This window comes from Chrysochloris asiatica, unplaced genomic scaffold (genome assembly GCF_000296735.1).
Source record: "Chrysochloris asiatica unplaced genomic scaffold, ChrAsi1.0 scaffold00042, whole genome shotgun sequence".
In the NCBI taxonomy this organism is placed as follows: Eukaryota; Metazoa; Chordata; class Mammalia; order Afrosoricida; family Chrysochloridae; genus Chrysochloris; species Chrysochloris asiatica.
The window spans coordinates 4,280,233-4,294,253 of NW_006408560.1; the positions used below are offsets into that span (position 1 = coordinate 4,280,233).

Here is a 14,021-nt window from a genome sequence, read left to right on the forward strand (position 1 = left end):
TGATAACAATTATTCACCATTGTACCACAGGGAACCTATCCCCATCTCTTTCATCAGCCCCGCCCAGACAGATTAGATACTACTCAGTGGAGAGTCTACCTTCCTCCATGCCCTCTGGATCTAGGCTCCATCTTGAAAGCTTATAAGCCAGTCACTTCTTGCCTTTGTAATCCCCCCACTTTGGGTAGTCAATGTCCAAATTGCCCATCCCTGTCTACTCTGTGTATGGTGGGGGGTGGGGGTGGAAAATGATCCTCACTATAAAGATTTGTTCCCTCTTTTGAGCTACTGCATCCATAGGTGTAGGTCAGGTTCATCAAATTGTATCAAATTACTCTTTTTTTCCTTATCTTTCTTCTTCTGGTTGAGCTCTGATCATCCAGTCTTGAATCCAGGTCAAGTGGATATTATCTGAAGGTGTGGGTGTTCTTGTGTATATGCCCTCCGTTCTTGCCAGCTGGATGCTTCACTCTCCATTGTAGTCCTCTGTGGCTATGTCATTGACTCTGGGCCCAGGAGTTCCCAGGTCTTGCCAAACTGCTGGCCCAACCAGGTGTCCACCCAGGTTCACAGGAGTCTATTGAACGTGCTTGGACTTAGCTATGGAGCACACGTTTTAATGAAATGAATGCCTGGATGGAAGCAGTATACTAAAGCATAGGTTCTCAAACGATACCATGTAGGACTGAATCCTGGCTTTTGACCTTAGTCTCTAGCTGTGTAATCTCAGATAAGTCCTTAACCTCTCTGTGCTTCCATCTCAATATCTATAAATTGAGGATAATGATAGCAGCCACTTGCAGAGTTGTGAGGATTAAAGTAGTTAATATATGTCAAGAGTTTAGAATAGTGCCCGACATGTAAGTAAACACAGTGTAAAGTGTTAGCTGTTGTATTAGGTTTAATTTAGCATTTCTCATTAATCAGTGTTTGTTGTTGTTAAGTGACGTTGAGTCAATTCTGACCCAGAGTGACCCTGTCTAGGGTTTCTGAGGAGCGGCTGGTGAGCTTGAACCACTGACCTTGCAGTTCAAACCGACCTTGCAGTCCAGCGCTTTAACCCACAGCGCCACACCAGTCAGTAGTCCTTCTCAAAAGTTAGTCCTGAATTCAGACTCTTGGCACATACCTTTTCAGGTTTGCTTGTTTCAGCAATGATCTCTAACAACCCTGGCAAGGGAGTCCATTCTGTACTTGTTTCCACATTAATCAAAGAGAAGGCTGTAATTTGCCTTTCTAGTTCTCTTAATTAATTCCTGTAGTCTAAGAAGCCGCATCGGCCCTTTTTTTGTAGCACTGAGGGAAGACCAGAAAGTTGTTCCGTGGAGTGTTTTACTTTCTCTGTGATTAATGTGGAAACAAGTAACAAAAGGACTCACTAGTTTTCTCTAATCAGAGAAGTACTTTCCCACTCTGCTTAGGAGTGTCAGTCAGTCAGAAAGTACTGCTATGAAGTCATAGAGCCCTGTATTAAACAGAGATACTGAAATAGGAAGCTATTCTTGTTCAGCATATCCTCAATCTAGATCTATACACTTTTTTTGACTGAAAGTTTGTATGGGAGCACATCAGTTTTGTACTCATCCTATTGTATTTTGTATCATTGCAGTGATTACAATCCAGTCCCCTCTGTGCGTCACCATTCAACATTATTTGCTTCTATTCCCTCTGTTTTTTCTTATGTACACAAAAACACTCAGGGACATATAATCATTTAAACAACCCAAGGGCACATTCTGCAAGCCTGCCTCTTGGCTGCCAGCACTGTTTTTCTCTTTCCATGAGCCTAGAGTCCTCAGCTGCTCTATCTCTCCATGTCCTCATCTCTGCCTCCATCTCTGGTGTTGCTGCTTCTCTGGATAGGGTCCCACATTCCGCTCATTCTTCTCACTTACTGGTCCTAGAGTCTTCTGTTCCTGAAATGTAAGATTAACTACTCCCCACTCTATGTTACAAAACTTCTACCTTTACTGTTGTGATCATTCCAATTAATCATGATAACAATTACTATTGAGTCATAAGAATTTTATCTCCATCTCTTTTCACCAAACCCATCTAGATGAGATGAAAACTATTCTGGGCATTCTACCTTCCCCCACACTCTGAAACTATACTCCCTCTTGAAAAAACATAAGCTGGTCACTTCGTGCCTTTATAGCCACCCCCAATTTAGGTAGCCAGTGTCTTAACTTGCCCTTCCCTATCAACCCTATGTACAGAGGAGATATGTTTGATTCTTGATGAGAAGACTCCTTCCCTCTTGGTTAATATTTTGAGCTACTACGTCCATAAGTATAGGTCAAGTTCATCAAATTGTAGCAATTTACAGTCATTTCCTTTATCAAATTTCTTTATTTTCCTCTAGTCGAGTTCTGATCATCAAGCCATTGAAGCTAGGTCAAATGGGTACAATCTGCATGTTTGAGCATTCTTGTGCATCTCTCCTCATTTCATATCAGGTGGAGGCTTTACTCTTGGCTCTATCCTTCTGTGGCTAAGTCCTTGTCCATAGGCTCAGGAGTGCTCAGGTCTCCCCAAACTTTAGACCAACCAGCACTTCCTCTCCTCTCTTTCATCTCCAGGCCAACAGGAGTCTATGGAATGTGGTTGAATTCAACCCATAACTTCATTGCTGCTTTTCCCCCTCTTCCACTCACCAGTAGACCAACATGGTCACCATCAAGTTTACATGCCTGCTTGTGTATTCCCTTTGAGTTTCAGTCTTGGATGGGGGTTTGTCCTGAAGGGACTTGACCACTTGCCTTGATGACTCCTTGATGAACAACTTGCTTGTTCTTGTAGTAGCCAATCAGACTGCCATTTTTGTTTTAGATGTTTCCTGCTGGTAACACTTTCGAGAAGTGTCTTCTGTTCCTCTAGCCTCTGCAGGCTGGTCTACTTGTCCTTTCAAGTGGGGATGTCCCACCTCAGAAGGTTCTGGGTGGAACTCAGGATTCCAACTAAGATAATATACACTACAAAGTATCCACAAGAAACCTATTTCATTGGGCAAGTTCTAGAACTCCTTTTAAGTATTCTAGTCAATTATAGGTTGAAGATGGGCTTACAAGTTTTCTGTAATCATATATTTCCCGATACTTCTTTCTATCACACGCAAGTGACTATTTTACAATAGTAAGCAAGGGAAACCAACATTCATAAGATAGCCAAGCATCTTAATATTATTTCCCCTCTTTTACCCATTCAGACTATGCCTAGATCCCTGTATCACAGAACCCTGTTGTTCCAAGGTTGAGCATGCATCATTATTTATCTCTGTCCCATTTAGCCCATGTAAACCTGCGTAAGTGTTCTCCTATCTTCCTGGTTCTTCCATCTCCCTCCCTCTTCTTATGTACAGCCCTCCCCAACACCCGAACTATGATGTGTCCATACCCTAACCTGTGTTCTACCGTCCTCTCCCTCCCACCCTGGTAGCCAACATTTTTTTTTTTTCCTTTCTTTTCGTATGTGTATCTTTCTTAAGCTTCATATTCTTAATGTTTCCGTGTTCTTCTTGAACTTTCATTTTCTTGGTATGTTGTGAAGTATTACTTTTCTTTGAGGTAACCCTGTATTCTTTTAACTTTCCTCTATTTAAAACAGTCTATTTTACCTTGTAATCCACCTGTAGATCTATACACTTTTGAAGGAGTGTTTCCATTTCTAACCCTTCCCCAAAGAATTCTGCTCTCTTCAATTTATACCGTATCACATTGACAGTTTGGGTTTTCTTAAGGGACTCAAGCAGTGTTCTTTTGAAATGTTCTTTGAGTTTGGGGAATAAAAAGTCTGAAGGAGCCAATTCAGGGCTGTAGGGTGGATAGGGTAAGATTTCACAATGAAATTCTCATGTATCAGCTCTTGGTACCCTTGAAGAATGAGAAGATGATGGAAAAAATTTCTTGGCACAACTTTGCTGACCTTTTCCTCACCAATGCAGTTTTCAGTTTTCTTAAAACTTCATAATTAGTACCTGTGATTGTTCTTGAAAATCTATCAGTATAACTCCTTTGGAACCCTAAAAAACAGTTACCATAACCTTCTGAGCTGACTTGTCTGCCTTGAATTCATCTTCCTGACCTTCCTTAAAACATTTGATTCCTCTGAAAACTGTTGCTTTTTTGTGGGGTGGCATTCCTGTAAACTTGATGGTAAAGCTTCAGTGATTTGTTAAAATTTTGATATGAGTCCTGACTTTGGAATCATTTTTTCCCATGGCAAAAAGAGTCTCTTTTTTTGAAGCCACTTAGTGAGACTCAGACAAGTTTACTACCGAGAGAAGTTGTTTGTAGCCACCCACTAATCGCAGAGACATGTTTAAATGTTTTGTTCAGAGTAAAACCCTGCATGTATGAACTGAAACCCTAGTAGTAGTACTTTTTGACTTACCCTCATATCCTTCCCTCTTCTCATTAAAAGGTGCTCTGGTGCACTCAGTCCACTAATCTAAAGGTCAGCTGTTCGAACCCACCCATCGCTTTGAGGAAGAAAGATGAGGCAGTCTGCTTCCTTAAAGATGTATAACCTTGGAAACCCTCTGGGCAATTGTCCCCTGTCCTATAAGGTCTGAATCTACTCTGTGGCCATGTACGTCTCATTAAATTGTTTCAGGGATCTTGTCACTTCGTTTTAGCTTAAAAATGACAATAAGAGCTCTTATCAGTGTTTACAGTAGAATGTTCTCATATTTAGAGCTGTTTTCTGAAAGAGCATGTGTCCTATTCCATGGACTGTTCTAACCAAAATCAAACCAAGGTTTTTTTTTTCCTTATTGTATCGATTGTTTATTTTCCAATAATTTGCAGTATCCATGATTTCTTGGTCATGGCTTATGAGTTTATTTTATGAAAAAAACTTTTCATCCAGAGTACCATTTCAGACATAAACAAGAGATTAGAGACAATGAACATAAACAGAATGAACGGAAACAGAATAAACTGACTCAGGTTTGATATGGTCATGTGAGAGAGGAAGAAATTCCCTTCTGAAAATGTCAGTGTAGTACATGTAGGGTGGTGGGGTGGAAGGTGGGATGTGACAAAGAGCTGGACCGCTGGGTTTCATCAAGGTCACTTCAGAATCCACATTCCACCACACGTCCACACAGAGCTCTGTATTTTAGGACCTCCTGTCTCCCCCTGAGTCACACTTCATAATCATCCTGGCACCAGTCAACCAGGTGCAGCCCCCATCAAGAAGATTGAGTCCCTGGCTCAGCTTCCTAATGTCCAAATTAAGGTTTTTAAACAGAAGAGATTGAAATGGCTTCACAGAACTAGCTTAGGTACCCGTGTCAGCTGCTTAACTCCTGCTTCCCGCATCCTGTTACATTCAATAATTAAAACATCCCAAGTCAGGTAGTGGACTCTGCAGTGGGAGGAGGCTTTCTGTTTGAAGGATGATGCCGGTTGTTTTGATTGAGTTGTTTATTCATCTGACCCCCTCTAGCCTTTTTTTTTTTTAGTTTCTAGTCTTTGTGCTACTACTGATCACTTCGGTTTTGCATTGTTTTCAGGTGGAGTTGGCATGAACTTAACTGCAGCAGATACAGTTATTTTTGTTGACAGCGATTTTAATCCTCAGAATGACTTGCAAGCAGCTGCCAGGGCTCACCGAATTGGCCAGAACAAGTGAGATTTACCCATCAACTCTTTTGTGCTTCCTATACTGGGCTTGTCAGTAGTTCTAGGATGGGGAGGAAGGAGAAGTTATTTCACTTGTCCTTCCTTCTGCAAAATCTGTCTATGAGGTTATAGAACTAAGTTACAAATACAGACATTACCTTTTGACCTGAGGATAATTTATGCATATTCAGAGGTTTCCTTCAACCACAGATCAGGAACCCCAGTAGTGACTGTTTTATTATTCCTTTCTTGACTCTTTGCAAATGTTCAGAGAGAATTGGAAGCCAGATCTCACTAACAAAAGGTCAAAATAAAACAGCCTTCCTTTAATTGTCCCCTGAATAGGGCATTTTAGTTTTGTTTTCTTTTAACAGTATTTACCTTACAGACTTAACTAGCTATGCAAACTCTCACAGCACACTGCTCTCTTTTGACTCTTGCCGCACAGGTCTGTTAAAGTTATCCGGCTGATTGCCCGAGACACTGTGGAGGAAATTGTCTACAGGAAAGCAGCCTCCAAACTGCAACTCACCAACATGATCATAGAAGGAGGCCACTTGACTCTGGGAACCCAGAGACCTTCGCCCACTGCTGACCTCCAGGTATAATATAGAACATGACAAGGAGGTTTCTATTCAGTCTTCTCTGCAGTGGAGAATGTATATGAAAAGAACTAGCATTAACTGCTCACTCCCCCAACTATGCAGTCCTAGTGTGGCGCTGTAGGATAAGCACCGGGCTGCTGACTGCGAGGATGGTGGTTCAAACCCACCAGCTGATCCTCAGAAACCCTATCCAGCAACCTGATGCACAATGGAACAAAACACTGTCCCTGCCACTGTGTCAACCCATCTCTTTGGGAGTCTCCCTCCTTTCTCTGACCCTCCACTTTACCGAGTAGGATGTCCTTCTCCAGAGACTGACTGGTCCTTCCTGATAACGTGTCCTAATTATGAGAGACCAAGTCTGGACATCCTGGCTTCTAAGAAGCATCCTGTCTATACTTCTTCCAACACAGATTTGTTTGTTCTCCTGGAAGTCTATGGTACTTTTTAATATTCTTTCCGTCTCTGTAATTCAAATGAATCGGTTCTTCTACAATCTTCCTTATTCATTATCCGACTTTCACATCCATGAGTCTATTGTAAATAACCTGGCTTAGGTCCAGGTGCAGCACCTTGGTATCTTTCCTCTTGAACACTTTAAAGAGGTCTTCTGCAACAGATTTGCTTAATGCAACATATGATATCTTTGTTATTTTTTTTTTTTAACTTTTATTATGAAATGAGTGAAGGTTTATAGAACAGATCATCAATTTTACATTCAACAAATCATATACTTTGTTTCGTTACATGGTTGCAGTGCCTTCCATTCTGATTTTCCTCTTTTTTTATTTTGATGTGTTAGTTTTCCTTGAGGTTACCCTGTAATGTATTATTTTTTTTTTTCCTACTTAAAACAGCCTGTTTTATCTTGAAGTTTGCTTGACTTCCTTGCCATTTGGAAGTTCTGTATCTACACTGTTCCCTCTTTTTGTTTTGTAGTTGACTTCATTATATATTGCTATCTCTGGTTCCCTATTTTCAGTCTTATAGATTTGTTTTACTCTAAATACTTCTATATCTGGATTGAGTTCTGGGTGCTATTGTCATGTATAATAATCTCAGGTTGTTTTCTGCTGTTGTTGGTCCTCAGTTCAAAGAGCACCTGCTAGCATTTTTTTTGCAAAGTTGGTCTGGTCATTACAAATTCCTTTCATTTCTGTTTATCAGGAAATGTCCTAATTTCACTGTCGCATTTGAGGGACATATTTGCTGGGTTTATGATTCTTGGTTGGAATTTTTTTACTTTCGGCGTTTTGTATGTCTTCCCATTATCTTCTGTCCTGCATGGTTTCTGCTGAGAAATCAGAGCGTAGTCTTACTGATTCTCCTTTGTAGGTAACTTCGTTTTTCCCAACCTGCTCTCAGGATTCTTTCCTTGTGTTTGACTTTGGAAAGCTAGATTATATGTCATGGTGATTTCTTTTGGCATCTATCCTATTTGGGGTTCGTTCAGCTTCTTATCTGTTTACCCTCTCATCTTTCATGATGGTTAAGGAAGTTTTCTTCCAACAACTATTTGACAGTTTTTTCTGAGCCTGTCTCTTCCTGTTCTGGAATTCCGATTACCCATAAGTTGTTCCTCTTCCTGGTGTCCCACATAACTCTTAGACTTTCTTTGGATTTTTTTCAAACTTTTTTCCTGAGTGTTCTTCTAGCATACTAGTATTGAGAGTTTTCTCTTCAATCTCCTAATTTGGGTTTCCTTTGAATATATTATCCATTTCTGAGATCTGAGTATTAATCTTCTGGATTTCTAATTGCAGGTTTTGTATTATTTCAAAATTTGCGTCTATTTTGTCTTTTTGTTCTTGTAGTGTTTTCCTGAATTCTTCTTAAGTTTTTATTGTGTTCTTCTTGCTTTCCTCGATCTTTCTGTCGATCCTGTGAAGCTGCCCAATTATCATTCTATTTCAGTTAGTTCCATTAACATTTTGTTCTTAGAAACATTTTCTAGTTCTGCATCTTGATTATTTGTTTGAGCCATCCTCTCTTGTTTGTTCGTTATTGTCTTGTGTCTCTGGGGCATTGTGGGATTTTTTTATTTTTAAAAATAAACAGTGCAGTTGTTGGACCAAAAGGGAGAAATCTCTGGCAGGTTTGGGGGCTTTTGTAATTCAAGGAGTTTATGAGGTGGTTGTGGAAGGGATGTGACAGTAGATTTCCTGGCCGTAGATGAAGTTCCTGTGGTCTCCGTATTATAATCTGTGTTCAGGGCACTCAGTCTGGAAGTAGTTCATGGAGGCCCCTGATGGAGCTGGTTTTAGTGTCTGGTAGGACCACAGTGCAGCAGAGGGCAGGGTTACTGGTTAAATGCTTGTCTGGTGGCTCTGTGGGTTCTGTAGGTGTGGAGCTGAGCCCACCTGAATACTGGCACCAAAGCTACACAGCTGGTTCCAACTAACACTGGCTTGGCTCCCAACAATGTGATTCTGAATTCCTGGAGAGCAGGATCTGCACTGGGGGTGGATGAGGGTGGGAACTGGCCACACTTCTGGTCACCAAGGAGTCTGGGGTAAAAGAGGAAATCACGCCTTTTTTTTCACCTTTGTAAATCTACTCTGCCAGGCCTCCCTCTGCTGTTGAATCTGCTTCCATGGTGGCAGAGCCTCATTTAGCCAGTCAGTCTCTGTCTCTCACCATCCCTGCCCAGCCTCTCCTCCCAGCAAGCACTCCGTCCACCTCTGTAACTTTTCTTCTAAAGTTCAGGGTACCAGAATTTTCACATGTTTCTATTTTATTTTGTCTCCTACATCTTTGTTGTACAGGGTCCATGTAGTGTGTCTACCTAGTCCACTATCTTGCCAGAAGTCTGTCATTTGTGGATCCAATAACAATGAAGTCTTTAACAACTTCAATCTTTTCTTCATTTATCATGATGTTAATTATTGGTCCGTGAGGATTTTTCTTTTCATTACATTGATGTGCAATCCATAGTGAAGGCTGTAATCTTTGACCGTCATCAGTAACTTTGAAATCCTGTTCACTTCCAGCAAGCAAGGTTGTGTCATCTGCATATCATAGGATGTTCATAAGTCTTCCTCCAATCTTGATACCACTTTCATATAATCCAGCTTCTCAGATTATTTGCGTAGCGTACAGACTGAGTAAATATGGTGAAAGGATTCAACCCTGGTACATCCTTTCCTGATTTTAAACCATTTAATATTCTTTTGTTCTAATGACTGCTTCTTGGTCTGTATACAGAGTCCTCATAAGCATAATTCAGTGTTCTTGAATTCCCATTCTTTGCAATGTTATCCATAGTTTGTAAACATCTTATATTCTCTGCTTGCAGCCAAGATCTATCTAACATCAGCCTTGATATCTCTTGCTCCACGCCCTCTTCTGAATCCGGCTTGAATTTCTGGCAGTTCCCCGTTGATATACTGTTGCATCCGTTTTTGAATTATTTTTAGTAAAGTTTTACTTGCATGTGATATTAATGATAACATTTGATCATTTCCACATTCCATTGGAATTGGCACAAATATGGATCTTTTCCAATCAGTTGGCCAGTTGGCTGTCTTCTAAATTTCTTGGCATAGATGAGTGAGTGCCTCTAGTGCTTCATCAGTTTGTGGAAAGATTTCAATTCGTATTTCATCGATTCCTGGAGCCTTGTTTTTGACCTATGCCATCAGTGCAGCTTGGACTTCTTCCTTCAGTACCATTGATTCTTGATTATATGCTACCTCATGAAATGCTTGAACATCGACCATTTCTTTTTGGTAGAGTGACTTCCATCTTTTGATGCTCTCTGCATCATTCAGTGTTTTGTCTGTAGAGTTCTTCAGTATTGCAAGTTGAGGCTTGAGTTTTTTCTTCAATTCTTTCTACTTGAGAAATGCTGAGTGTGTTCTTCCCTTTCGGTTTTCTAACACCAGGTCTTCACACATTTCATAAGAATACTTGACTTTTTCTTCTGGAGCTTCCCTTTGAAATTTTCTGTTCCGCTCTTTTGCTTCCTTGTTTCTTCATTTGTTTTAGCTTCTCTCTACTCAAAGGCTTTTCTTTACTTGGGGACTAGAACTAGAAAAAGTAACCTGAGTTTTCCTATGTTGGTGTGTTGGTGTGCTTTTTCTTTATCTCAGAGTGAATAGTTTTTTTTCTTTTCTGTTTTTCCTTTTGTTCCCAACTCTGGGATGTCAAGTGGATGCATATCCATGATGGGGGCAGACAGACTGTACATTTTGTAGAGATGTAAGATGAAAGCTCAAGAAAGAGAAAGGCAGACTGAAGAGTCTCTTAAAAATCATACTTCCCATAGTACCTTCAACAGTGAATTCATTGCTGCACATGGCGAAGATGGTAACTGGCAGAGCTTTGTAATGCTCGCATTCTAGGTATTGGGACTCTTCATCCACCAGAATATGACCAGGCTCACAAGGTTCAGTCAGGAGTGTCCCTGCAACTTGGGCTGCTGGTACTTTGATGGTGAATCTGCATAGACATAGCTTTGAGGCACAGTGCCAAGCAGTGTGGGAATACAGACCACTGGTCTCTCAGATTTCTTACACAGCTCATTGTTAACAGAAGGCGCTCATGTCTTATTTATCTCTTCCCCATCAAGATGGGTTGTCCCTTTAGGTGCCAAAGACCAAGTTTAATAATAGGAGTTTGTTTTTTTTTTATAAAAGAATCCAGTAGCAAAAGTTGTGCTTCTGTTTTGCTAAACCTTAGGCTTGGGATTCTGAAATTATAAAGCAGGGAAGAGGCTCATTATCCTGCAGGGAGAAGCAGAGAAAGGCAGATGTCATAGTGAACATTTATTGAATCCTTACTGTATGCAAAGCATTGTCTAAGGTACCTTCCCAGTCATTTAAGGGAATATGAGTAACAGCAGAATGAGGCAGATATTAACTTTTATCTCCATTTTAACTAATTTGCCAAAGGTCATACAGATTTAGAACTATTAGAAATCTCTAATCTCTAAGGTCATATGCTTAATTACTATAATATATTGCTTCTAATAAAAAAAAAATTATATTCTTATCCAGTACCTTATTAATCACAAATGAGCAAAAACAAGGTAAGCCAGGAAGCGGGCTTATCTACAAGGTGGGCTGAAGGGAGGGTCCCAGTAAGGACTAGTCATTATCATAAATTGTCTTTCTTCTGTGTTGGGTGCCAGCTTCCAAAGCCAGTTACTTTGGTTATGTGTATACCAAGGTTAAATATAAATCTATCTGGCGAGCTCATGCTTAAGTGAGCCAAGTGTTTCTGCAAGCTATTACAGAATACCGTAAGCTTTCCAAGTTATCCACAAAATAAAGCACCTGGAGATCATTGACAGAGTTTTAAAAGGACAAGATAAGACAAAAGAGCCAAGTTGTGAAGCCAGTGTGGTTCAGAATCTCAAAGAGTTAGACTTGAGGGTGGTACAAAATTGGAAGTAGGAAGTCTAGAGCCAGAAAAAATTACCTGGGCTGAAGCGCATTAGAGAGAAATAATGGAAGAGAGAGCATAACAGTAGAAGCTATCCAAGAAGATTAGAATTGAGAAAAGGCATGTGGTCTTGTGATCAGGACGTGACTGGTCTTTATGAAGATGTTTTCCATCAAGCTCTGTGAAAGGAATCCAAATTGCTATAGGATAGAAGTTAGTGAACAGTAGAGCTAATATACCTAGTGTAGCCTTGTCTTTCTAAGAATTCTGGTGAGAGTAGCTAATAGGGTCTCCGACTTCCCATGTGGTTTCTAGGAGTACCTGTGAAATAGAGTAAGTGAGACATGCAATAGAAAATGCAGGATCAAAGATAAGGGGACAGGGAAACTAGAGTAATGGAAATGGACCAACCAGAATGGAAATAATGAGTGTGCTCACAAATTGTGAAGAATGTCACCCATGTCACTGAACAACTTGTTTAGAAATTGTTGTATGAGAACCTTGTTGTTAAGTGCCATTGAGTCGGTTCTGACTCAGCAACCCTGAATAGGGTTTCCAAGGAACAGCTGATTGGTTTGAACCACTGACCTTGTAGTTCGCAGTCCAGTGCTTATCCTACAGTGCCATACCCAAAGTCCATAGGAGAACCTAACCACTATGTAAATCTTTACCAAAAACATATATTTTTTTTAAAAGAAGAAAATGCAGGAAATTACAATTATCCTTCAAAACCAATAGGGTAATATAATTTTTCTTTGGTCGTGAAGCATTGTCAAAATCAATAGTTATCATCATTTTGTTACCTTTCTGCTTACTTAGCATCCAACTATTACACAGCCCTGGTTGGTACCATCAACGATGGGGAGAGAAAAAAGGCTGTCTGTCAGGGAAGGAATGTGCCTGGTATCATGAAGCCACTTAGCAAATCACTGATAGGCCAGTGTTTGTTTTCACGAGCACTAACTGGATTTCCTTGTTGTTTTTCCGTTGAAGTTAAGTGAGATTCTCAAATTTGGTTTGGATAAGCTGTTGTCCTCTGAGGGGAGCACCATGGATGAAATAGACTTGGAGTCTATTCTGGGAGAAACAAAAGATGGCCAGTGGATCTCCGATGCCTTACCTACAGCAGAAGAAGAAAGCAGGGAGCAAGAGGAAGGAAGTAAGTTGGGGTTGAGTACAGAGCAAATCACACAATCGCCAAAGTTAGAACGTTAGTGGGATTGGTCCTTATGGCAAGTCCCAGATACTGCTCCTTGGGACATCTTTTTCTGCCCAGCCCTGTTCTCACGAGCACATTGCTTAAGACTTGCCTGGTCAAGGAGTTCTTCCCAGATTAACTGGAAATTAGTCTGGCTGTTCCGTGATAGTCAAACTTTGACCAAATTGGTTCCCTGAAGATTCATACCTGTAGTAGCAGTGTCTGGTGGACTTTAATTTGTCCTTTGGTCTTGGTTACAAACGTCTTCACCTGTAAATAATAAACTCTCCTCTCCTTAGTATGCAGCTATGCACATAGTGACTCCCTTTCTGAATAATAGAGTGCTTTCTTTTTAAAAATAACTGCTAATGCTGATTGGAGCGGTGCTGTGGGCTAATGTGTCAGACTGCAAAGTCAGTTTGAACTGCAAGGTTGGGAGTTCAAGCTTACCAGCTGCTCCTTGGAAACCCTATACAGGGTCGCTATGGGTCAGAACCGACTCAATGGCACTTAACAACAACAGGCAATGCATCACGTATGTGCTTTCCACATATTTTTTGCCTTCGCAGTACACCATGAAGTGTATTGTTGTTGCTACGTACAGTTGAGCGACTCATAGTGACTCTGTGTACAACAAAACAAAACACTGCCTGGTCATACACCATCCTCACAATTAATGTTACTCTTCAGCCCACTGTTGATGCGACTCCATCTTGTTGGTGGTCTTCCTCTTTTTTGCTGACCATTATACCAAGCATGATGTTTTTCTCCAGGTACTAGTCCTTCCTGATAACATGTCTGAAGTATGAGAAATAAAGTTGTGTTATCCTGGCTTCTAAGGGCCGTTCTGGCTATAATTCTTCCAAGACAGATTTGTTATGTCTTCCGACAGTTTGTGGTACTTTTAATATTCTTCTCCAACACTGTAGCTGAAGTGTATAAGTTCTTCTAAGATCTTCCTTATTCACTACCCAACTTTTACATGCATGTGAGGTTATTGAAAATACCATGGCTTGGGTCAGGCACACCTTAGTCCTCAAACTGACATCTTTGCTCTTGAATGCTTCAAAGAGGTCTTGTGCAGCAGATTTGCTTAACACAATATGTCGTTGTGTTTCTTTTTTTTTTTAATTTAAGGTTTTTATTGTGGATTGAGTGAAAGTTTACAGGGCACATCATCAGTTTCACATTCAACAATTCATATAA

At 40.5% G+C, this 14,021-nt stretch overlaps 1 protein-coding gene across 3 annotated transcripts in view; it reads left to right on the forward strand.

The window, feature by feature from the left end:
* Positions 1–14,021, forward strand: part of CHD1L (chromodomain helicase DNA binding protein 1-like) — an 89,148-nt gene that overhangs the window by 49,545 nt on the left and 25,582 nt on the right. For all 3 annotated transcript variants that reach the window (XM_006861318.1, XM_006861317.1, XM_006861319.1), the window contains 3 exons: positions 5,519–5,633; positions 6,076–6,229; positions 12,611–12,776. In XM_006861318.1, the coding sequence (XP_006861380.1) occupies positions 5,519–5,633; positions 6,076–6,229; positions 12,611–12,776 (435 nt within the window). The remainder of the gene's footprint in view (positions 1–5,518; positions 5,634–6,075; positions 6,230–12,610; positions 12,777–14,021) is intronic.